This window comes from Grus americana, chromosome 2, assembly GCF_028858705.1.
Source record: "Grus americana isolate bGruAme1 chromosome 2, bGruAme1.mat, whole genome shotgun sequence".
NCBI classification, from domain to species: Eukaryota; Metazoa; Chordata; class Aves; order Gruiformes; family Gruidae; genus Grus; species Grus americana.
In genome coordinates this window covers 108,929,689-108,955,898 of record NC_072853.1, presented here as the reverse complement: position 1 = coordinate 108,955,898, position 26,210 = coordinate 108,929,689, and the positions used below count along the sequence as shown (strand labels likewise).

Sequence of the window (26,210 nt, the reverse complement as noted above, 5' to 3'; positions counted from 1 at the left end):
TAGCCTGATTTAGCATGAAAAATAGACTCAGTTGAGACTACTGTTGTTGTTAATCATGTTTATGATGATGGCACTTAAGCAATCCAACAAAGATCAAAGCTCTGTTGTAGGAGATCCTGTACAAAACCAGTAGGCACACCCTGCCCTAAACAGTATATTATATGAAGAGGCAAGATGAACAAAATGTAATGAAGTGGAACACCAGCAAAGAAATCTCTATGGTGATGAGAAGTATCATAAGGGGGGAAAAAACAGAGGAAAGAAGAATATTAAAGAGGTATGAGACAGAAGAAAAAAAATATTCTTAGATGCAGATAGTTGAATTTCAGAAATCACACAGTGAAAAGAAGTTGACAAGTTAATGTTACAGAATGAGGGGGCCAGGAGAATCAAAGATGATAATAAGATAATAATCTTGATTTGTCTCTGAACAAAACTGGTTAAAAAAAATTGTAGGTCTCATATACATAGGTGTTATGATCAAAAAAGCACCACCAAGCATCTCTTTAATCTATTGAAGAGTAAGGATGTAAAGAGAATTTGGAAGTATTTTATATTTAAATAAAGTCCAACACTGACTTTAAAAATGTATTTCTTTTAGATTTATAGGGTAAGAATATGGGAAGAAAAGTTCGGCAGTCCTTTGTGATATGTAATACGGCAACAGCTCTTTGGGGAGAATGAGTCAGATGGGTGATCTTGAGCAGTAACTGTTGTTCTTATTAATGGAGCCTGATTTGTTTTCATATAAGATAAATGAGGCAAATGATAAAGATGCTCAAAAGGGAGAGTCAGGGAGAAAAGGACAGCCGAGACAGAGAATCTAAGTGTCAGCTTTTCTCCTGAACCAAGTTGCAAACAAGAGTTGGTAGTAACTAACTAGCACAGTAGGTGCTAACTCTGGTATAAAACTTGACTCAGGACTAAGACAGAAACAGGGAATTCACTTCTAAACAATCTTCCAGTCCATCTTTTCTATGTTTTCTACTAAAATATAACAAGCTTTTATTGCCTTGCATAACTGAAGAACATTGAGCCTTGTACCACCAGTGAGAAGAGACTGGAATATGCAGCTAACAAGAAGAAGTCCAGAGAAATTTGAGTTTAGGAATTTAGTCAATTTATCAAATTTTCCTACCCAGAGGTAGATTAAGGGCAGGCAGTGTGAATACTAATTGGATTTAGTTTCCAACAATGTCTCCAATTTTAATGCCTGTAACTGAAAAATGCTGAGGAGAATCATATTTGCTACTGTCCCTTACATCCACTAGGTCTATGCTCCAACCAGTTCTGCAGCTCCTATGCCATGTATTACTGAGTGCAATCATATACAAACTTAAGATTAGTGTTTTCTTTAAATGATCTATATTAAGTGAACATTACGTTAAGCTCAAAGGTGAGTAATAAGCTATTTTAGAGAAAAATAGTGAAATAACATGATAAACAGTACATTGCCTATACTGTATGATCCATCCTGATTTAACAGGTATTGTAGTCTTAATAAACTCATTCCCTCTTTTGGGAGCTACAAGTAGCTCTATTAATTGGGAAAGGTTTTAAGACCCAATAGTATTTTCACGAGGGATAACGTCTGAATGTGGATAGGCAAAATTGATTTATTAGAAGTAAACATGAAGCTAATTTGGAACACAGATTAAAGATCATGAAACAAAGCTCAAGCTACCCAAATTAAGATGCTTTCACCATTTACCTTCCAATGTAGTATGAAAAATTCTCTGATAAGACCAACAGTTTTAGTATAAATGCACAGTATATGTTTGACTTCCAGATGTCATTGCCCAGAGAACTATACAGCAAGTCACTCTGAACCTACAGAAAAGGATGTCTTTCTATTTGAAAAACAGGGATGCTATTATAGAGAAAAGCTGCAGATTAGCTCAAACTCTTGACCTAGACCTAGTGAGCAATCTATATCAGATGGGCTTTACTTAAAAAAGGAGTTGTCTGGTGAATTACAATCATAGAGAGAATTGATAATCCAGTTCAGATTAATCTGAATAGCTCAGTAGGGAAAATGCTAACTAGCAGAGAAATCAGAATTATATGTTACTTCCTCAAGAAATCTTTTATGCAGTTAGGATGTTCACAGTAAATGCATTCACTGATGTGAAAAAGGATTTGAATGCATTCGGTGCCATTAACATTAATAGGTGTTATACATGCAAGTATCCCATGTATCAGGATGACAAGAGAATGTCAGTTGGATATGAAAGCCTTCTTGTTATGAGAAAATTGTTAGGTCCTCACGGTAGCAAGGCAGCAAAAGAAATTCTTTAAAATGTCTAACAAAATGAGCACTACTTAAATAATACTGAGCACTACTTAATTGGCATCTGTAACTGAACCCTGAGATGTCAGCTCTTATAAAATGCTGTTGCCCTCTGTGTCTACGCAGGACTGCCTTAACTATATAATGGAAGTCATTTCTAATCCATAGGGTGACTGTTACACTGAGATTGTTAACAAAGGGTATTTCAGCCACTCTCCAGCTTTTTTTTTTCTGTATGTAAAATTTGTAGTTTAACCAAGAGTATTCTGTAGCACACTTGGAAATGTTCAGACCCAAACTATTCAAATAAATGAGTTAACTGTTTTGATTTAATACTTAGTTGGCTGAAAACTTAAAATCTCTAGGCAACTTTTAGATCAAAAAAACCCAGAATAGCCAAGCAGCTTATCAGAAAAGGAGATAAGGGGAGGTCCTTTGCCTTTACTCAGAAAGTAGTTGTAATTTCTCCAATTCACAGTATAACTTAAAAGCTTTTTATAGTTGTTTTAGCTGATTATTTCCCTAAATCCTTGGATATTTTTTGTTATCCATGAAATGTGGGTGTATGAAAAGAACATGGTTTGAAATGCTGAGATTTTATCATAAAGATAGGAACAAATCTTTTAGGAGATCAGCATAAAGAAATCTCATCTCTAGTTCCGTATTATTGGAAACATCAGTGTTAATTAATGATGGAGGCTGCCAACCTGATAGTCTAGTTGTTACTAGTTCTACTGGCCTTTATAGGTAGACTGTGTGGCAGTACAACTTCTGACACTCTGTAGGAAAAAGAGGTGGCTATGTGGAATAATAAAAATTTACTTAGGAATTTTTTCCCACACATTTTCAGACACAAAGTTCCTATCTTGCTTCCAAATTCTCTAACTTCCCTCAAGATGAACTGCCAGATGCATTTGTACAATATGAATACAAAAAAATGTGACGTAAAAGATTATAACAGGTAGTCAGTAATATGGAGTTAAAAATATTTATGTGATAAAGATGATGAGAGACTCCTATTGGATTTCTGAATGGTGCTTAGGTGAACCTTATCTCTAAACATCTAGGTACCTTCAAAAATGTTGTTCAATCCTTAATTTTTTTTTAATGTACAAATAAATATCAAAGGAATTGCTATCTTGATTATCGTAATAATTTCCATACTGCAAAAGATAAAATTCTTCCTTCCCAAATTGAATTGAAATTGCCTCAGAGTATCCAATTGCCATGGTGCATCAGAAAACCTAACCATAAAACAGGATCCACTTTGCCACATGTTAGAGGAATTCTTCAGCAGAGGATTGATCGATGCATTAAAAATCAATTCTGGACAGAGATTTGTACATATTATTTATGATTTTTAAGGAAAAAAATGGTAATACATCCTACCATTGCAGTCTTTCGTGAGAAATGATGAGAACCAGAGTGAAAAATTCATGTCCCTAATTCTAGTCTTGTTTACAGATACATTTTAAAGCCTTGGATATCAATAAAGTTGACTGGATTTTTGTCAGTTTCCCAAAGAGTAAAATTTTACAGTGTGAAAACTGCGATTTCTTTTACAGAGAAAATTATTGACTACAAATATTAGGCATTGTTCATGATCAGCTACTCCAAATCCTTCTGATTCATAAAATGAAGCTTATCTAGTGTTATCCAGTAGAAAACATAACAGAGAGGCTAGCTCTTCACAAGGTATTACACGTTCTTCTTTCACAACCTCATGTATTATATTTATTGACACATTGATATAAGGGTATTTGGAAAACTGTATTTCATTTTTATAAAAGGATGAATTATTGCCTTGTTATAGGCTTCTTTGGTGACCACAAACAAGCCCAAGTTTCTCTGTGATTCATTTCATCATCTTTGAACTGGGAATATTAATGCTTTCATTTAAGCTTTATCTTAGTTAGACCATAATTCTTCAGGGCAAAGACTGCCTCTTGTTGTGTGGTATGTGGTACAAAATATAATGGAGCCACTGCTAGACAAAACAGAAACATCAGCAACAACATTCTAATAGTAACAACAATGATAATATTAATAACACATTTGTACATGCAACTGGCATTGATCACAATAGTTTCTAGGTTGAATGAAACCTAGAATACTTTTCTAGAGGTAGCTATGAATTTAGTGGAATCTTACCATTTTGCTTATGTTTTTGCCTTTTTTTTTTTTTTTTGTGTGTGTTTTACTTAGGGAAATTTAAGTTTTTCTTGTGTGGAGCCACAGACAGTGCCTGTCTTTTTCAATGCCACCAGTTACCTTGAGGTTCCTGGTCGTCCAAGCCAGGATCTGTTTTCAGTCAGTTTCCTTTTCCGAACCTGGAACCCCAATGGACTTCTTGTCTTCAGCAACTTTGCAGATGACCTGGGGAATGTTGAGATTGACACGAGTGAGGGCAAAGTCAGCGTCCATATCAATGTCACCCAAGTGAAGAAGAACCGAATAGACATCTCATCAGGTAAGTGGGTTTTTTAAATTGGTATCATTTTTGTTGGTGGTGTCTAAAAACATCATGGACCTAAAAATTAGAGCAATTGTTTTATAAAATTTAAAATTTAAATTGCTACTATATTAAATCCTTTATTGTTTCATTGAGTCAGAGGTAGAAGAATATTAAATCAGTTGTTAGATTAAAAAAAGACTCAAATATTCTTATTCTGTCATGAAAACCAGAAAACATTTCACCCCTTCTTTATGAGGCAGCATTGCTTTGTATTTTATTTCTTCCATAGAATGGTTTGGGTTGGAAGGGACCTTAAAGATCATCTAGTTCCAACCCCCCCTGCCATGGGCAGGGACACCCTCCACTAGACCACGTTGCCCAGAGCCTCATCCAACCTGGTCTTAAACACTTCCAGGGATGGGGCCTCCACAACCTCTCTGGTGGGCAACCTGTTCCAGTGCCTCAGCACTCTAACAGTAAAGAATTTCTTTCTAACATCTAATCTAAATCGACCCTCCTTCAGCTTAAACCCATTACCCCTTGTCCTGTCACTACACTCCCTCGTAAACAGTCCCTCACCAGCTTTCCTGTAGGCCCCCTTCAGGTACTGGTAAGCTGCAATTAGATCTCCCCGGAGCCGCCTTTTCTCCAGGCTGAACAATCCCAACTCTCTCAGCCTGTCCTCATAGGAGAGGTGCTCCAGCCCTCTGATCAGCTTCATGGCCCTCCTCTGGACTCACTCCAACAGCTCCATGTCTTTCTTGTACTGGGGCCCCCAGAGCTGGACACAGTACTCCAGGTGGGGTCTCATGAGACCAGAATAGAGGGTGAGAATCACCTCCCTCGACCTGCTGGTCATGCCTCTTTTGATGCAGCCCAGGACACGGTTAGCTTTCTGGGCTGCAAGCGCACACTGCCGGCTCCTGTTGAGCTTCTCATCAATCAATACCCCCAAGTCCTTCTCCTCAGGGCTGCTTTCAATCCATTCCTCGCCCAGCCTATAGTCATGCTTGGGATTGCGCCGACCCACGTGCAGGACCTTGCACTTGGCCTTGTTGAACTTCATGTGGTTCACACGGGCCCACCTCTCCAGCCTGTCAAGGTCCCTCTGGATGGCATCCCTTCCCTCCAGCGTGTCGACCACACCACACAGCTTGGTGTCGTCGGCAAACTTGCTGAGGGTGCACTCAATCCTGCTGTCCATGTCGCCGACAAAGATGGTGAACAGTGCCGGTCTCAGTACTGACCCCTGAGGAACACCACTTGTCACCGTTCTCCACTTGGACATTGAGCCATTGACCACAACTCTTCAAGTGCGACCATCCAGCCAATTCCTTATCCACCGAGTGGTCCATCCATCGAATCCATGTCTCTCCAATTTAGAGACAAGGATGTCATGCGGGACAGTGTCAAATGCCTTGCACAAGTCCAGGTAGATGATGTCAGTTGCCTTTTCCTTGTCCTTGTCCATGCGGTTCGCACGGGACCACCTCTCCAGCCTGTCTTGCAGTTTTCTTTGCAAAAATATTTGGTTTCAAAAGAGAAGGTACTCCCTTCTTGAGAGTAGCCTAATAATTAGGCTGCTCCGATTACTTCCTAATAATTAGGAAGCTCTCATAAAAAAAAAACAAATCCATTTGTTTAACCACAAGACTGGCATGAAAAATACTGTAGCGTTCTCTAACTATATTGTAGAGTCATGCTGAAGAAGCACCAGAGCTTTCAGTACCTAACTAAGGAGGTTTTGGAAAATACTGGGTAAAAGGTACAGGATTAGGTTTCTTTCTGGAAGAAAGGATGTGTGCTGGTGTCAGTTGATCAGCCTTTTAAAATTAACTTGATACTTCCATTTTGATAAATTGTACTTTCAGTCTAGATTCTTTATGGGCATTTCTGGATCAGCTGTAGCCAATACGATGTTAGCTACATCATGTCAGTTAACACTTTTTTTCAGCAAAGTCATGACCTAATCATGAGTTGGAAAGTAGAGGGTTGTTTGCAAATGGATCTAGCTCCACCTAAAAAAAACCTCCAATGATTATATGAAGTAGCATATATGGCAACCTAGTTTCTTAACCAGAAAAGGGAAACCTGTTTTGCCTGAAATTGCCTGTGGTTACTATTTTGTCTGTAGTTAATTTCATGGTGGAGGTATTTCAGTCTTCATCAACAAGACTGATATATTGTTATAACTCTGAATGAATGGCACTGTTTTTTATGTCTACTATTGATTTTTATTTTAAAATGTATTGTCTACATAGTCATATAAAAAGGGACTTGAAGAAAGGTAAGACAAAGAAGAAAAAATACCCTTTTTTAATGACAAAATATACATTAAGTAGGAGAGTAACATTTCATTTAGCAAGTGGACATTTCTGTGAGTTTTCTCTTTTCACCCCATTAATGAAATAGAGCTGAGCATGAAGTAAAATTAATTACTTTAAAGATTGAACTGAATAAAATGTGAATAACAACTAAAAATCAGAATTTACATGTTTTATAAAATGAAAATGTTTTTATGAAAAATACATCATAGCTCCTTCCATCATTACAAAATTTTTTGAGAACAAAAAATCAATACCATAGATTACAAATTAGTATTTCATTGCCTTTGTTATATAAATACACTCATGAAAGAATTAAGTAATGGTTTGGTAGGACCTTGAGCAAGAATGTTTTGTTAAGATGGTAGTGCATCATAATTAGGAAACACATGGAATGACCATCCTCATTCTTTCTTCCTTCTGCCCATGATACTTCCTCATGAGCTTCCTTGTCCCTTTTTGATCCAAGGAAGATTTCAGTGCTGATTAGCCAAATATGAGAAAGAAAAATTTCACCAATTTGCCACTAATTTTGACCAGTGCATATCAGGATATGAAGCCATTTTCAGATTCCATTAAGCTTACATTCTGGAAAGTAAACACATGTGAAACTAATTTCCTATTCTGCTTTCTTCAGACCTTCACCCACAACCACAAAAATTCCCCAACTATTGTGATGTAAAACTAGAGTATTCATATTTTTTCTTCCGAAATACTCTGAAATGAATATTCTTAAGAGTAAAGCTTTTCAGTCAGTATGATCAGTTTACATAATAGCCCAAGAATCACATATGGCCATTCATTTTTATAGCCATGATGCTGTTTTTAATCTCTATACAATCCAATATGTACATACTACAGTTTGAATATTTTAAAGAGTTAGTAGTTTCCTTTGTTATTACAATTTGTACCATAACAAAAATACAACTGTTGTTTGATTGTATGGTCTTTCTATATTTGCATAGCTATACTGAGAAAGCTTGATTTATTTTAATACTTTGTTGCTACTCTTGTTGAAACAGGCATTTCAATGCCTGTGACATGAATTGTGCGTGTGAACGTAAGAAAGCAAAACATGGCATCTGCCAGGGAAGGCTGCAGAAGGAATGCTGCTGTCATACGGCAAATATCACAGCGACCTTCTTGTTTCCTTCTTGTGCAGGGAATTAACAGATGTCAGCGTATAAACCTGCTGGGCTTAGGTAGAAGTTAAAGTGATCTGCCTTTGGCACAAAGATTTCTAACTGTTGTGGTCGTTGCACACTTTTTCAGTGTTTCTTTTTACTTGCAGCTGGCAAAGCAGAATTTTCTGTAGTCAAGTGCACAACCTTCTGTGAAACTGCATGTGTAGGGTATGAATAATTAGACTTCTGTCTACTGGGAAGTACGCACCCTAGTTATCACAGAGAATTAGGCTAACTAAAACTACAGCCTAGATACAGATGTGTTTTGTATTTCATAGCTTTGCTGTACTTATGCCTGTCACCTGTCATAGCTTATTTTCATTGGAGGAAGCTAAGGTCTCTTAGTACTTACTCTATAGACCTCTCATAATATACTAACTTACTTTCATCAGCAGCTTTTAATGTCAGCTTTCCATGTTAACATGAGTACATTGGCAGCTCTTTCTGGGGCATAGTCTAACTCTGGCTGTAGAAATAGTGGTTGAACTGAGTGGCAGGAATTGTATGCCAGTGTGCAGGTGACAAAGTTCGTTCCTGCACATCTCTGCACTAAAGATACTGCTGTGGAACAGAGTTCCAATTTGTCTGTTTTTCAGTGTCATAATATTCCTTAAACATGTTAAAGCTGCATGCACTGCCTCAGGGAGCTCTAACTTAGCATGAGTAGAGTTCAGATAAATAGGAGAGTCTAGCCTTCCAATGTATCAAAAATAGTTAAATTCCCACCTTTCTCACTGGTAGCTGGGCACTGCAAGCCTCAGCAGTGAACTGCTCTTTATAAAGTGCTTTGTGATGCCTGGGAGGGATCAGATAGTATTTGAAAAAGATTTTCTTGTTGACTTGATGGAACTTTCATACTTTCAAAGGCAGCTGCAGTTTTAAATATTTTGATGACACTTTACAAAACCAAAAATGAAATAATGCATAGAAGGTATACTTAAATGAGCTGCAGTTCTAGTCCCATGTAGTACACAGACCTGTGTTTACTACTTACCTATACAGTCAGTAAGGTGAATAGTTTACAGGACATTGTAAAAAGGTTTCTAGACAGCTGTAAGGTTTAGAGGCAAGAACATCAAATAATCAGCAAGCAGAATCTATTGACTGTCAGGAAGAGTGAGAGCTACTACTAATCTGAGAAATCAAAAATAGGTTTATACTTTATTTTGTATGCCAATACTACTTTTTTCTATTTTATATAGTGAATGAAGGGATGCAATACTCTAAGGTGGTCAAATAGAAAGCATGAATACAGTTTAACTTCTGTGTAAATACGGTGACTATGAGAGGTTTACATAGCATGCTGTGGGAAGACATTTGGGTCAATAGTAGGCAATTCATGGGAATCATGAAGCAGACTTTGCTTTGCATTTAAAATCACAGAAATTGAGTTGCCATCAGGCAGTCTGTTCTTAGCATTTTTCTTTGTCTCCCAGAGATCCTTCCCTGCCCTCATCACTTGTCTGTTCTGGTTTTGTCAGGGATCATTTTTTCACAGTGTTAGCAGATCACAGCAAGAGCTCTTAGGTCTTATTTAATGTTATACTTTGGTCTTCCAAAAGGCACTTAATTGTTCCTACATTTATTTAGCCACATGTCCTGCCCACTGGACATTTCACTATATTCAATTCTTCATTAATTTCTCTCAGTTTCTTAACCAATCTTCTTCATCTTTATTGGAACAATGTCATCCCAGTACCTTATTCTTGGAATAATTAAAATAAGAATAATATTTTTTAATTATTAAAATTGTTTTGTATATCTGAAGCTTCTTCATTCATTGTTTGGAATTCAAAATTACCTTCAGCCTAAGTTTGAGACATTCCTACTGTCTGTCATGCCTTAATTTCCTCTTTCATTCTCTTGTAGCTACTTTTTAAAAGTCACAGATAGGTGATGTTACCATTAGCCCTTCCTAGATATCTTTCTGTAGATCGCTTCTTGTTTGGCAAAAATGCATTTATTTTGTTCTTTAATGATGTCAGATACCGTTTATCTTGCTGTTACTTTCATGCCTTTAGTCACTTTCAAACCTCTACCTCACCTCTATACAGCTGATTAAAGCATTTAAATGTATTTTTATTATGAAAATTTCATATTTATTTTATACGTGCTGAAAAGAATCAGGGATGATTACATATATTGTAGTCCAGTACATATGATTTTTGTGTTGCAAGTAAAAGGCAACAGACTTCGTGCTGACCTGGCAAAGCAGAATCTCACGTTTTACTTGATCTGGCTGTAGCTTGTTTAACAGTGGCCAAATGCCTTGTCCCTGACCTGTCTTGGGCTTCAGATTGGTGAATGGTAGAGGCAATAAAGAGCTGGTAAAAAACAGTATCAATAAGGTGTACACTTTTTTGCCCATAATACAATATTGAGTGCAACAGAATGTTTTACTTTAATGTGCAGTTTAGCTTTTAGTTTGTAGTACATATGAAAGGGACAAAGATGATTAGTCCTTGTGGTTATAATTACTGCCTGATATTGCTTACCGAGCAGATTTTTTCCTTTTTTTCATGGTCTTTGCAGTTGTTCCTTGAAAACGGGTCTCTAAACAATAAAAATTTCCTTCCCTTCTCTGCCCAACTTTCTGTTAAGTTTTCAGTAAGCACTGTTTAGCTGTGAACAGACCGGCAAAGCTGTCATACAGAGTCAATGGCCTTCATTTTGCCTTCTCTTACGTTAATCTTATTTAGACACTACCACCATTTGATTGATGAGAGTTATATTAATAAACTTGCTGTTAGTAAGAGGAAAATCAGGCCCACTGAGAGCTGAAATAAAGATTTAATTAGAAGAAATAAGCTACTGACTGTGCAGAATTACACAGGTGAAATACTTAAAGCTTGTGTATAAATCAAGAGTTAAACATCCTATTGACTTTTTCTCCGCAGAGTAAACTGTGATTAATATCTTCACAATTGTGTATGTCCCAGCATAGAGATTAATAATAGGAGAGAATCTCAGAAAACAGTCAAGAGATTTATCTTTACTGTTCCATATAGTTTTGGAGTAAATTCTGCTTTTGGCATCATGGGATTCAGGCAAACTTCCTGGAAATTGCAGGGTTTACCCAAGAGATTGATGGAAGTGGTGCTGGGCTGATAAGATGGAAGAAAGAAGTGTTCTGTAAGCTTTCTTTAAGAGCTTTTTAAAAGCAGATTTCCAATGTAGTTTTGCATACCAAAGGATTCTGATATTCTGTTACAGTTTTAAAAGTAATTTAATTTTAGTATATGCTACCTGTTTACCCTAAGAACCTACTCAAAATTTGTGTTCTTGCAATTAGGAGAATAATTTGTTGATGAAGTTGTATTTATTTATAAGCTTTAACAAGCTAATGTCTTCTTTCTTGAGCACAGAAGAAATCCACAACTAGAAAATGTCATACTCCCACATATCTCTTTGCCAGAAAAACTGTTACAAAACTTTTCCCAAAGCCCCATGCAAATGCTGTTCAGTTCAGGGTTAAGCCACAGCCTGTGTCCCACTTGCCTCCTTTTCTTCCACTTAGGTATATCCACGTGCTTCAGTACCTTTTCTGAAGCTTTCAAGATGAGGAAAAATTGGTAACCCATTAACAAACATGAAGAGTGTTGCTTTGCTTGAAGAAACAATAGTAACAATCAAAATAGTACTCCTGAGGAATCATCTAATAGCTTTCCAATGTTTTTAACAGCAAACCCTGAATCACTGTTTCAATATAGAAAAGAACTTCTCTGCCTCTTGAGAAAAGGCAAAGTTTTCATGGTGGCAGTTTCTAAAATAATCTCTTGATTTATCCTGTGTTTACCTTCTCTCTTCTTGTCTCTTTATAGACAGCTCTGACCTTTCATATCTAAACATTTTCTGCTCAACCTAAATAGTAGAGGCTCTATGAAGATCCCTTGGATTTTACCCCACAGTACAAATGATAAGTCACCGAAAAAGGACATCATCTCCTTTGGCCCATAATATCTTAACAGAGATAACTGTTTTCAGAATGTCCAAAATCTTCTGCCATTAACTTCACTTCATCTGCTTGGAGCTCCTTTTCTCCTCTTCCAACTGTCTTAGTTAGGATCTTGTTCTGTATATTAGCTGCTGCTCAAGGCTGTCTTTGGTTCATCCTGTCAACCATAAACTTATTAAAACTTGGGATATGAATATCTTTTTGTCATATTTATCTGTATTAAATAAATCAGACTTCTCCCCGTGGAATCTCTCTGGGAAGCTTTCCACCCTTCTGTCTTTCTGCCAGATTTCAAGTCACCTGAATTGCAGTTCATTTATATTTTAGACCCCAGGTTAAGATAACATCCTTGAGGTAATAAAATGTCTCTGCCTGACAGATCTAAAGTGATAGTCTTCCAGTGACAATTCCCAAGGGTGTTTTACATGGGAATCGAGAAGTATTTTTGCCTTTGTTGCTAAATGAAGGTTTAAATAGGGAATGTGTATACACAGAGCAAAAGTGCACTTCTGGTGGGAAGATAACACTTCCCACCAGGTATTTTCCATATTACTGATACTAGGTTATACACTTAATTTTAGTAAGTGGAAGCAGATACCCATGAGGCACTTGTCAGCGTGACTGAGATGAGAGACATAAATTCTGTCCACAAAAGACAGCATGATGACTTAGTATCAAAAGAGTCTGAGTATTAGAGAATTATTTTCTTCCCAGATAGCCAGTTTTGTCTCTCTCTTTCTCTCTGTATGTTTATTTTTGGCTAATGACTTTAAGCAGTGAATGCAGTTACATGAATAGGTATTTGTATTTTTGAATTCCACTGAACTGAGAAACAGATGTGCTTGTAGTATTTATTATTCTTTCTTCAACATGGTTTTCTTGTAGTCTAGTTTTGCATCTTGATACAGTAGGCTCCCAAACCAGCCAGAGCAAGAAATAGAGTTCTTGATTGCAGACTTTTTCTTCTAAGAAAACTGACACGTTTAGTTCAGGTTTTTGCAAATTCTGCTTCATCCGTCACTGATTTTCACTGGAGAGTTGCCTACCGAGTACAAGCCATGCATTCTAAAGCATAGATGGTACCATTTTTGGATACTTCCCCGAGAGTAATGTAACTCTTTGTTGGTTGCACTGGTACCTTGCAAGCAGGGAACCTGAGAATCAAGAAAGCAGGCTTTTCTCCTTGACAGGCTTCCTAAATTTATACAGGAGGCTGAAGTTCAGTTTACTTGTTTTGGCCTCATTTCCTCTGGGCTGTAGAACAGAGTTAGAAGGGACCTTTGCAGGGCATTCTCTATTTTAGCACTGAAAGATGAAAAAAGTAAACTTTTCCATAGATGTTAGTGTTACTTGAAAAATGCGATTGGACTTCGTGCTTTGTTAGCTCTTTAGTTCACCTTGTAGCAGATTTAATTTTTACTAGAAACTGGTGAGAAAAGGTAGGAAATCTGTTTGAAGTCTATTTTTTACTTCACTTCTATTTCAGAGAGAAATAGTTGGCTGAGCATATCTCATGATAACCCAGCATATGATTAAACAGCTATAATAACTTAAACATATACTTCTACTGCCTATTTAGTCCTGCAGTTATAATGTTTTGTAAATGGCTATGAGTAAGTTGAGTAGTAGAGGGTAAAATGAATTGCACACACTTTTTATTTGGTTGTATACGTTATAGCCACTGTACATATGTATACGTACCATTGTGCATTTAGCCATGTATCAGTCAGAGAGTTTACTCAGCTAATTTGCCAACTATGACATGTAGGAAGTTCGCAGAACATCGGCATTTGGTCAAATAGTAAAACTATTTGAATGCATTCAGGGGACCCAGGGCAGACAGCAGGTGAGTCTACACTCTCAGATCACTCCTTGTTTCATGTCAAGGTCCTGCTGCTCTGACTGTCCCCTCTGGAAACAGGCTGTATCATGCCTAGGATATCATCTTTCAACGGGATCAATCTTTTCCCACCATCAACACCAAGATCCAGGAATAATTCAGTGCTTAGACTGGCCCAGATCCTGTTACAATAGGCAGTATGGACTAAACATCAGCTCTTACTCTGTCAGCCTAGCTTGTCCTCCAAAACTTTTCTGCAAGGGTCTGTCCCCTTACAGACTCTCATGCTCCCCTCCCTTCTTCTGTACACACAACATATTCTGGATATCATCACTTAAAAAGTGGAAATATCACAGAATGTGAGATAACCTTCTTATTCTTCATCACTTAATGAAGAGATACCCATTTTTAAAATCATAACATTACCAGTGTGTCTCAGACCCAAAGAAGGACATGTGGGGTCAGGAGGAGAGCCAAAATGTTGTGACAGGGTTGCTGTAGCCATTGTCACGTCATGATAATCATATGACAGGCACAAAACAGGTTAGTGTTGTACATGGCTTACACAATGTGGGTGTGTGGGTCAGCAAGATGAAGCCCTAGAAAGTGCATACTGATCCAGAGACCCCTCCATGCTCTGTGTGGTGTGGTCACAAATGGATTGTTGTAGGGACCAGACATGAGCACTGCAAATACGAGCTGTGTTGGGCAAACTGGCCAGGGGAACATAGGTCATTCCTTGGTCCTGGTTACAAAGCCAGCAGAGACACAGCCTGTGTTGTTTCAGAAACAAGAAACCACAGCAGAGAGGGAGCAGACGACAGAAGGCAGCTTATAGATGTAGAAGCAAAGGGCAAGTCCTCAAGTTTGGAAAAGTGGCCTGCTACCACTTTGTTTACTGAGTGTTCAGAAGGGAACTTTGATGGGCATAAAAACCTTGCGGGGACAGTAAAACAATTGTTGTTATGGATTAAAAAAAAGGGAGCGGAGGGAGAAGAAAAAATACTGGAGACCCTGTCTCCACTTAGAACATAGTACATTAATTTTATGTACACTTAAAAAACATGTTTAGGGACAGACTGGGAGATCAAAGGTCTTGAACCTTCATTTGTACATCGTTGTTGCTTACATGTACTAGGTAATAGTATTTCAAAAAAAGGGCACAGAATCTTCAAGCAGTGGGCCACCTAACACTGTGCAGAACCACTGTGGGATGAAGCTATCAACTATGTAAATTAAGACTGCCAGTGCTATATTTTCACCTTTTCATCTTCTCCAAAGGCAAGGAAAAAAGGAGATTTTGTTTATTTTTAAAGTGGGCACTTGGAGTAAAACCAGGAATACTCTTTCTAGTGCAAATGACCTTGACATTCATTTGAGTTTGCAAGGAATTTTGCAATTTTGAACTTTTAATCTTATTTACCACTAATCCTTGGGTAGGTGTCCCACAACACCTCTAGCCAATTACTTACAGAAAAATAATTAAAAGTCATTGTAATATCAAACACAATTTTTTTTTTTTGAGGGGAAACACGACCTAATTACAGGCATGGAACTTTAATTTATATGCTGGGAACTGACAATCAATATCTTCTTTTTCATTGCTATTCAGGAACCCAGGCAAATAGATTATTATATGTGACAGGTTTCTGGCAGTCCCTCTTGGTTTGACAGTGTTATTTTAGAGAAAAGAAAGAGTCACTTTTGTATATAATGAAAGGAAAAGTTGTCAAGCATCCATACATATTTTATGCTGCATAAAACTTAAGTGCTAGAGGAAAGATTCTGTTTTCAGTCATGCCATTGTAAATTCATAGTGCTTCTGCTGACCTCCAGGTTTGCATCAATGACACAGAATGGCGTCTAGCCCAAAGGATGAATTCCACTTTTTACACTGGTAATGCAGCTCTTTTAAGTCAGCTTAGACCTTACTGGTTTTTTTTGGTTAGTACAGTCATGCACAACTGTGATGTATATTTTGGCATTTTGGCATTTTCTACTGACATTGACAGAACTAAAAGCAATTTCTATCAAAGTGCTTTCTTGAAATGGCATCATGTACAGTCTGCATTGTCTTGGCTTTTTCAGCTTAGTTCAAATAAGTGGTTACTCTTAGCTGCAAAAAATAGACTCAGGATAAAAACATTTTCTAGTTGCATGTTGCTAGCTCTGCCTTTACTTTGGTCTTGAAAAAGATGGTGAGTCCCTTCAGGCATTTTTGCACATTGTTTCTTTTCATTTTCAAATGCTGCTGAAGCAGCAGCACATGAGCACTGAGGTGAAACAGAGCAACCAAAGTCCTTTGGATTCTGTAAGCTGAATGGCAGATGATATTGTCTTTAAAAAGCTTGCTCATTAAGTTTATGTATTTGATGGGGGGTGGGGGTGGGGAACCCCTCAATTCCCTTGCTGTGAAGCAGACACTATAAAATACATAGTTTATTCTAATACCAAGCAGGATTTAATGGAATGGTTTCACAAATACTGAAAATTCTACACATCTCCTTTGTAGAATATTTACTAACTAAAGAAAAAGATGTTTAGAGGCATGACTTCCCCTATGTCTTTTCCAAGAAATACATGTATATACAGCATTTGAAGGATCCATTCTTTTAAAATGCAAAAATAACTTTAGTTTTCTTTTTGCAGATTTTAAATAGTGGAACATCATAATACATGCCCTCAAAAAAGAGGGTTTCGTTCATTAACCTTTTGTTGCTGTTTTAACAGCTCTTTTTTATGCACATTAGCACATGCACTGAAACGAACTGCGAAGTGGATTCAACTTTACCACAGCACACAGATTTCTAGCAGAACAAAATAACATTATTAACATTCTGGTGCTGGTACTTAGACAATTACGTGTGAAAACAGTCATAGCAGATCCCATGTCTCTGGGATCTGGAATTTGCAACAGATCTGGATATTATTGACAGTACTGAATCTGGAAAGGAATAATGTGGTGCTGAGGCATGTTTAGGGGAGTTAGGCTGGTTTCTATAGTGTTGGCCACAAGTGATATGTTGGATCAAATTGCTGTGTGATAAAGCTTTGCTGTAGGCTATGCAAGAATATCTGGTCCCAGGGGGATGACCTTCATGTACTGAAGCATCCTCCAAAGGAACAGAACAAGGGACAGCACAGCTCTTCCTTCTTTATCTTCACTGATGCCTGTGAAGCAAATATATATATATACATGTGTATATATATATGTGTGTGTGTGCGTGTACTTGGGATGCCCCAATCACATCCATTCCTAAAATTTTCTGCCTTGTTTTGTCACAAGTAGAGATCAGCCCGTTATAAAACAAGACCAGAAATAATTTTCATCAAGTGTTTTTAGACCTCAGTCAAATTTACATTGACTGTATTTTTAAAACAGCCAGTTAGTAATTATTTCAAGTCTTTGGGATTAAATCCTGAAGTTCATGGGACTATGCCTGACTTCAGTGGAGATACTGTTTCATTCAGAGCTTGAGCAGTACTTCCACCAATAGTTTGAATAATATTCTTTTCCTAGAGAGATATGTAGTCTGTTTGTTTCAGGAATGATTATTTATACCCACACATGCATCAAAGTACTGTTATTCACTTACTGTAGGTTTTACAATTGGAAATGAGTTGCAATTACAGAAAGAAGCATTGTTGGTGTTTTAGTTGAAGATGTCTGAGATACTGAAAGACATTCTTAAAAATATATATATAAGACATGCTCAATTTTCTTCATTATGACTAGAAAGCTGTAGGTATAAAACATTATGACCCAACAAATATTCACAAATTCTGTTCCTTATAATGGAGAAAGAGCTGAGTGTTGAAATTTCCCTGCATCTGGTACAGTTCAAAAGGAATTTTCAAATCGCGCCGTGGCCTAACCTGTCAGGATTCATTGGTAACAAGTTAGCAAGTCCTAAATCTTGGGATCCAAAAGCATATTTATTCTCATTCCTTGCAAAAACCAGGGTACATTGTTAAGCCAACAATAAGGAATTGTATATGTGTAATACAACATATCCCTCTAAATTTACAAGTAACCTTCAAGACTGCTCAGGATGCTTAGGGCCACATGAAAGAATATTATTTTAAAAAAAAGTTCAAAAAATACTGAAAGGTAGAGAATGCCACTTTATTGATGGACGGCTGTAAAAAAAAACCCCAAGAAATTACTAAAACATTTTGTTTTCCTTTGGCAGGATGACACTGGGTTATTTAATTTTCTGTTGAACAAACACGGAGCAAAAAGAATGCACTTACTTCTTCTTCCTTCTCCTTCTTTCTTTCTTTGAGCAGCCCAGTATAAACTATGCCTTTGTAGGAAAATGCTATCATGACTTTGAAGTTTGGTTTATCTTTCTTTTATTTCTAACCTTTCCTGAGGTGGGCCTTCGACTCTTGGAACGTTTGTCTTTTGCTGCTTGTGTGGAATTTTACAGTTCCATTTTTTACTACAAGCAACAATTATAATAATAATAATAATATATTACTACTATTTACTAATATTACTACTAATATTAAGTAATTATGTAACAAGAAGCATTACAGTCCAACCTGTTCCATATACCAGTTACTTGGGTTTGAATTTTGAGTGTTATTTTTACCTCATGTCAGGAATCTGTGATCAGTGTTACTGATTATCAGTCTCCATAAGGTTTCATAATTAGAATAAGGTTTTACATCTTTTAAATAATGATAAAAAAACCAATGCAGAAGCAGTAAGTATCTTAAATATGATCATCCCACAAGATCTACTTCTGTCATCCTACTCAGACACTGCAATTGAAGCTCTGCAGCTGGATGCAATATCTTAAGTTTTTCTCTTTTCTAGAAAGAGTGAGTGTCCTTTTTGTTTCCTGAAGGGTTTTTCAGGTATTTTCTGTCTCAGTGTCTCTGGCCATTCCCATAAAACTGAATCAGAGCCATTGTAGCTAATATTTTTGTCAGTAAGTACTGAGCTATTGAACAGTCATATGATAGCAGCAGGTCTGAAGAAAACTTTGGTTTTTTCCAAGCAAGATATGTTTTCAGATTCTTTCAGGGGTTGCTTTGTGCCGCTGAAGTTCTGTGATTCAGTGTGAGAAAAGGGGCAGAAAAGGGTTGTACCGACAAAGAGCTGTTAGATGTAAAATGTAACTGTACACTGAAGCAGACTGAGGTTGGGAGAGGAATTAAATGTATGTCAGTGATGAATAAAGGTTTTGGCAAATAAGCTTTTTTAGATATAAATAAATAAATAACCAATATTCTGTTTGTTATGTATCTTATATTGCTAGCTCTGTAGGAAGTTAGAAAATAGTATGTTTCTGCTGATTTTACTGATTCTTTCCTGGATATCTCTTGCTTTATGGACACTTTTATTCTGCTCTGGTTTGTTAACACAGCCATACTCACTTATTTCTCAGTGATAATACTTCCTTATAAGCATTCTCACATGTGGTGTTAAATTCCAGTTGACAAATACTCAGAGAAAATAAGCTTTGTTTATGTACAGGCATTTGCCATGTAGAAACAACTGAAGCAAATATCTTCGCTATTTTTACCTTTTAAAGTACATGTTATTTTTATGGAAATGGTCTGAGGCGCAATATGGTATGCCTTAGATTATGTCCTCAGAACAATTTCAACACTGACATTGAATATAAAAGTACAAGTGGAAAAAGAAATTACACAGTGCTAACTAAAGACTCAATAGCAGTGGGTTCGTTTTTTTTTTTTCTTTTCAATAGTTATATTAAACACATAGCTCTGTAATTTGTTTCTTAAAGGAAATTCAAATTCCACAGAACTTTTTTTAAAACAGCCATAAGGATATATCCTCATCAACTTCTAATGGAAGAAAATTCTAACAAGCTTGAAAGAATTCAGTAATGTTTTCGAAATCTGTTTTAAATGATAAACAGAAAAACATTAAGTGCAATTCAGTACTAATGTTACTTTTATGTTAATAGCACCTTGATTAGCTCCTTCTTGAATCATATTTTACATGCACAAGAGGAAGTTTTCCTTTCATTTTAATTATCTATGGAAAGTACATTTATCTGTTTAGTTATGTCACCCAAATCTTGCTAAGAATAATTATTTCTTAATACTATTAATAGTCTTTTGTGGAATTCATTATAGATTTAAAAAAAAAGATATCCGTTGTCATAAAAGTGATGAGCAAACTGTAGTAGGTGTAAAATTAAAGAATGAACTCTTGCATTATTCATAAATTAAAAGAAACTGTATTCTTAATTAGTGTTCCAAATTTTCTGGGTGTCATTGACATCCTTACAACAGAGCTGAATAGAATGAAATCATCACATTCAATAGCTGAAGTTTATTTGGGATCAAAACTTTCAGCTCAAATCTGTTTTTGCCATTTGTAAGTTTTACCAGGCATGTAGATACCCACAATCTTAAGAAAACATGAAATCTTGCTAACTTAAAGTTCTGATTATGCTGACACCCTGAACTAGCAAAGGGATACGAAACATTGCAGTACATCAATTTTTTTGCCCATTCTGTTTAGTAATTAGGACATCTAGGCATACAGAAGCCTGAAGTAGCAACTTGGTCTAGTCTCCACTCAAAACTAGTATAATCTCATAGGAAACTTGGTATTATATTATTTTGAATTGTTGAGCTTGTTGGTAGCTGCCATGTAACCTCAGTTCACACTGGAAACAGTAGAAATTGAGGGTCTTTTGTACATTGCAGAGAAAAGCACAGAAAGAAAGTGATGCTGACAGTTCTAGTCCTGAAGTCAAGATCTCAGGCCACATAAAATCCAATGAGAATTTGAATCTGACTGCTTCTGAGAAAGGTGCTGCAATGCAACTTTTTTTTTTTTTAAACCCAGTTATTTGAAAGTTACTCTGTAGATTAACTAAGCACAGCAGCAAGAGGTCCAAGAATGTACAAGGTCCTTTCCTCTGAGCATTCATCGCAGCTCACACCATGTCAATGATGCCTGTCTAGTGCTTGTCAGTACTGTCAGGACTCACTGCCTGCCTCTGAAAATTCTATTTTCAGTTTATTGCATATTCATTTAATGTAAAAGGGATGTTGTAGAGGGGGACACAGGGATCAGAAAGCCCTTCTCCAGAATCTCACAAGTTATCATTTGGTCCTTTGGGACTTATCTTGACAACTTAAAAACTTTGTTTCACAGGGTTTGAAATTTTTGCATTGCAAAGAGCTGGTTGATTGTATAAAAATTGACTAAGTTCTGCTGTTCCATACTCTTTACAATCTGATAATTTTTATTATGGAAGCTAACTTGGAACTGAAAGTACTACTACCTCAAGAAGGAATACAGCACTTATATTTTTCCACGTATGAATTACCAATATTTGGTAGAATAAGATGTATATGCTCTGACCAAGTGAGTCCTATGAATGTTCCTGTGATCAAGCAGCAAAAATAAAAGCTTTTATTCATTTCAAATTAAATAGGAGTTCAAAATATTGTGTCTTTCCATTCAATGTGTTACAGAATCATTAAACTAATTAACAATTTTATTGTGCCAGCTTTTCTTCTCCAAATAGGACATTTTAAAAGGTTGTCACTGCACAGTGTAGATGTCTGGTAGAGGAGATCTAGCAGGGTTCTGCCACCTTTGAGAGACTGTCTGAACAGTTATGAGGAAATGCCAGTTGTCACTCGTTCTCATGTGTCAGGACTCCCCACTGCCCCGGTCCGAAAGGGAAGGGGAGTGATATTTTAGGAATTGCAGGAAAAGATGTAATTGGCGCCAAATTGTCAAACCTGTAAGGGCCATTGAGGACATTATACAAGGAAAAAACTTCTTAAAATAAATCTCTTAGCTTCTACAGATATAAGCTCTCATGTTAAAAGAAAAATCTCTGCAGTTTTCACTCATTTCCAGTCTGTTTAAGCACTCTTAAGAGTTACATCTCCATGGGCGTACCCATGCACATATGCAGACACTGTCATTACCTTCTGTATCTCACTTTCTTTAAAAATCAATGGTCAGTGTAATTCCTTACACGTGTCATCGATGTCAAAGCAAACAGGATCCTAGAGAATAAACATTAAGATTTTTCCTTAATATCATTCTTTGTCATTCAAGAAATTCCTAAAACACAAGGTGTAAAAGAATTGTAGCTCTGCAGAAGGTTTATAGGAATATGATCGGTCTTTACCCCTTTTCCTTCCTACTCTTGTTTGAGGTGAGGAAAAACATTAAAAAACAGAGATTTGGCTATTTTGCTCCTTATTGGTCAGTGAACTGATAACTTCAAATTCTTTTGCACCAATAAAATTACTGTGGGAATAATCCACGATACACCATACTACTTAGAAAAAGGACGTGGTTCTGGGAAAGTGCTTAGCTCATCGTCCTGTATTTCAGCATTTGTAAAATGTTTTGTGCTGTTGAAGGACATTAAAAAGATGTGCTGAGTGCGTTGGTTTTGATTTTTTTTTTTAATTAGGAATGACCTTAATCAAATTTTAATGTTGCAAAATCAAACATTAAGAGGTTGTTTTCTCATGGAAAATATGCTGAGTTACATTTCTTGTCCTGTGCCACCTTAATCAGTCTTAAAAATTATTTTCAGAATAGTAACTGCAATGGAAAAATCCACATACAATATGCATAACATGGCCAAATGTAATGTATCTACTATATATATATTTACGCAGCTGGAATATCTTTAAGATTTTACTAAATTTTGTCCCTCCAGAACCAAATAATTAATATAAATAAATAAATAAAACACAGAGGTTCATCATTATTATTTTTCATTATGAGAAACTTATTGCACTTTGAAAAATAATCCTAAGAGAATTCTTAATTTGTTTTTCATAAACTGATCATTGTTATATTGGATTGTGTTATAATTAACCAATTTATCAAAAAGCACTAACATAATCAAATGCTTCTTATTTTGACATGCAAACTCTTGCAATGTACAAGAACACAGACAGATGGGAAATATATCAGCTGAAAACCTGTCCTATGAATGTGAATATTTAAGAAACCTTTCAGATTTTAATGAGCTTTAACAGAGTATTTACTGTTTAGTATATTTTTCTGCATTTCTGCTTCATCCATCACCTGAAGCCTGACATAGTGTCACTCTTCTGAGTCACTTTGGCAACAAATCAGGAAAACCCAAGTCATTACTCAAGCAAAGCATATGCAGAAGGAGGGGGAAGATGAAAGGAGCCAAACTAAAATCTAATAAATTGTGTTTGAAATTTCAGCTCTCTCGTACTTAGGTTGTGAAGGTACCAGAGAAGTTTATCCACCAGTTGGTAACCCTTCAGGCTCAATATTCCTACTGCCTGCATGACAGAGGGATTATCTAGATTCTTAGAATTTTTATGAAGCTCACAGGAAGGAAAAGTCACAGAATTGTTAGGTGCAAAGATCATGAATGTAAAGCCTTTAAGAGAATATACTATCCGATGATAAAAGTCTGTGCCTGTAACTGAGTGTCCTATAAAACAAAATTAACAGGAGAAGTACAAAAAGACAAATTTTAAAAAATCATGAGCCCAGTCCTTGCACATTGTGAAATTACTTTTGAAGTTCAAACTACAGTTTTAAGTCTTCTCATTTTCTTTTACTTGCAGTTTCTGAGAACTCAACTGTGTATCATGATGATTTTTTTCAGTGCATTTTGTTTTAGTTGTAGCTGAGATCCTCTCGTAATCACTTTTCTTCAGGAACTGCGTCCTTCAGTAAAGCCCAAGTTACATTAAGATGTAATAAAATCACAAGAAAAGCTAGTGGCACAAATATTGCTGTCTGTTGTGAGGGCTGGGAGGAATGTGCACTACTTGTCTACAGCCAAGTTCCCAAAGAAATCTCCTTTTTCCACTGCTGGTTCCTTATTCTTCAAAAGGCAAAGTAAGTGTGAAGAAACTTGTGTCTCAGAAAACACAAAGAAAAGGATCATTCAGGCAACTAGCTGTGGGCACCAGAGGCCAGATGATGTACCCAGCCATTTTCAGCATTCTGCAAGAGCCATATAATACAGCCCTGCGATATCAGGTGGGAGTTGTCCTTTGGAAGGTACAGCTGAAGAGAAGCTTATTTTCTTCAGCAGCGGAGAGCAGGATGAAAAAATGTGTGTATGCAGAGGGCAGTGGAGGAAGGTGGAATAAAGAGAATGAGAGGCTCTTTTTATAGACAACACTGAAGTTGTGTCTCCTTTCAAATAGGCTGAGGTGAAACGTATTATTTCAGTTCAGTTACTGCTTGGTAGTGGCAGCTTTCCTTAGCAAAAGTAGCTTCAGGTTAGTCATTTCTACTTGTATATTACTAGCATGTAGTTGTGGGTATGCTAGAATAAGTATAGGCATGCTAGATTAAGTATAGGCAAATTGCCTAACTGCATTGCAAGTTTGAAGGATAATTTTTGCAGCCCACACTGAGCTTCATGATGTGTTACACTGATGAGTAGTATCCTAGCAGGTTCACATAATTTATGTATGAATGCATGACATGCATACATATCTTTGACTGAAGTACAGAAATACCTCCAGTGACTGAAGTAAGGATGTACTTGACAAAAACTGCTAGGTGCTCTTATGCATTTGCCTCGAATGTATTAGAGAATAGCAAATTGTCTGTAATGTTTATGAAGCTGTGAGGAGGGAAGTAGCTTACAAATCTCAGATGCATATGTCCAAAGATGAAGAATTTGGAATTAAAAAGAAATGTAAGTTTTGTCCAATGATAAGAAGCCTGTTCTTTTAAAGATATGCATGAAGTTGTAGATAACACTCCATAAACATACAGTCTTGCTGTACCTTTCTGTTCATCACAGCTTTCTGTGTCATACTTTCTGCAGATTCAGATGCTAGAATGGCTGCAACGTCCTTGGTTCAGTACATACTCTGTGGCAGCTACACCTTCTTGAATTTTTGTTGTTCTCTGTCTTCAGTATGGGTAGTCAGACTGGGGACACAGCATTTAGCTTTGTTATGACCAGTACATTGTGCAATGATCACTCAGACTGGGTAAATTTACAAAATTCTCAGTTTCCAAACCATAAGAAACTTAGATAATCTTCAGTAACATTTTATGCTTAATAGTGTAATTTTGATGACTCTTGATTGCTCACTCCCCAAAAATCTCTCTATATATCATTCTTTGTATCTAATTCTTTACTTACTCAGATCTGGCTTTGAATCTGTTTGTGGACTCCACCTTGTTATAACATTCAGTTCTCCATATGTTCTTCCATTCATATTATTTTTCTTTTAATCATCTTCATTTTACATACATCGGGGAAAGCAGTAACAACCAAAAAAGTATTAAGAGAGAAGAGGGTCTGAAAAATTTGAATGCACATACTAATTTAACTTACAACAACATGGATTGTTTTGCAAGCGTAATTAAATATGGAAGAGAATATGAGTGTTTTCTGAAAACACTTCAGTAGTGCAGTCATCAGGGAGGTATAATAGCTTTTTAAGCCAAAGGATAATTAATAACTTAATAATAAGAGAATATAAACTGGCCATGGATCACTTCAGACTATAATTCAGAAGAAGGCATTTAACGAGTAGAACAATAATGTTCTGCTGGGTCCAGATAGTAACAGCAAGAGAGGGTCCCATCTAGCCCTGAAAAGTTAAAAATGTGCATTCCTGCAGAAGAACTTCACAACTGCAATATAAAGAAAATTATGCTGGTTCTAAGCATCCTTTCTCTTCTTGACAAACTCATCTTGCAGCATAGCTGTTTGGGGTTTTTTTTTTTTACAATTCAGAGTTAAACTCAGAGTTAAATTCTGTCAGATTTGTCCACTTGCTCAAAGTACGGTAGTCTCTTGGGTTTATTCACTGATGAATTGTACTTGTGGAAAAAACCCCTCTAAACCGAACAAAGCCTACTACAATTACTTAAGCACATCTCCCCAGCGATAATGCTATTACCAGCTCAGTAAGCAATATGCTGCTATGTACTGCTTACAGACCTTTTCACTAGCCTTAATTTTCTTGCCAGGCTGGGCTGCCTATCTTTTGGGCCAGATTTTCCAACCCTTGCATAAATTCTTTTATCTCCTCTACCCAGTGCAGTTAGCAGGTTCCTAAAATATGAACATCCATTGATCTTTTGTCACATACTGTATGTTTTTGCCTCTATGGGCATATGGGTCGTTAAATCCATACTTTTATCTACTCCATGTATTTAGGGGTTTT

The 26,210-nt window shown here is 36.6% G+C and overlaps 1 protein-coding gene across 2 annotated transcripts in view; it reads left to right on the top strand.

Moving 5' to 3' along the window:
• CNTNAP2 (contactin associated protein 2) overlaps positions 1-26,210 on the top strand; it is a 1,227,525-nt gene that overhangs the window by 595,749 nt on the left and 605,566 nt on the right. For both annotated transcript variants that reach the window (XM_054815498.1, XM_054815497.1), the window contains exon 8: positions 4,496-4,760. In XM_054815498.1, coding sequence (XP_054671473.1) covers positions 4,496-4,760 — 265 coding nt within the window. The remainder of the gene's footprint in view (positions 1-4,495; positions 4,761-26,210) is intronic.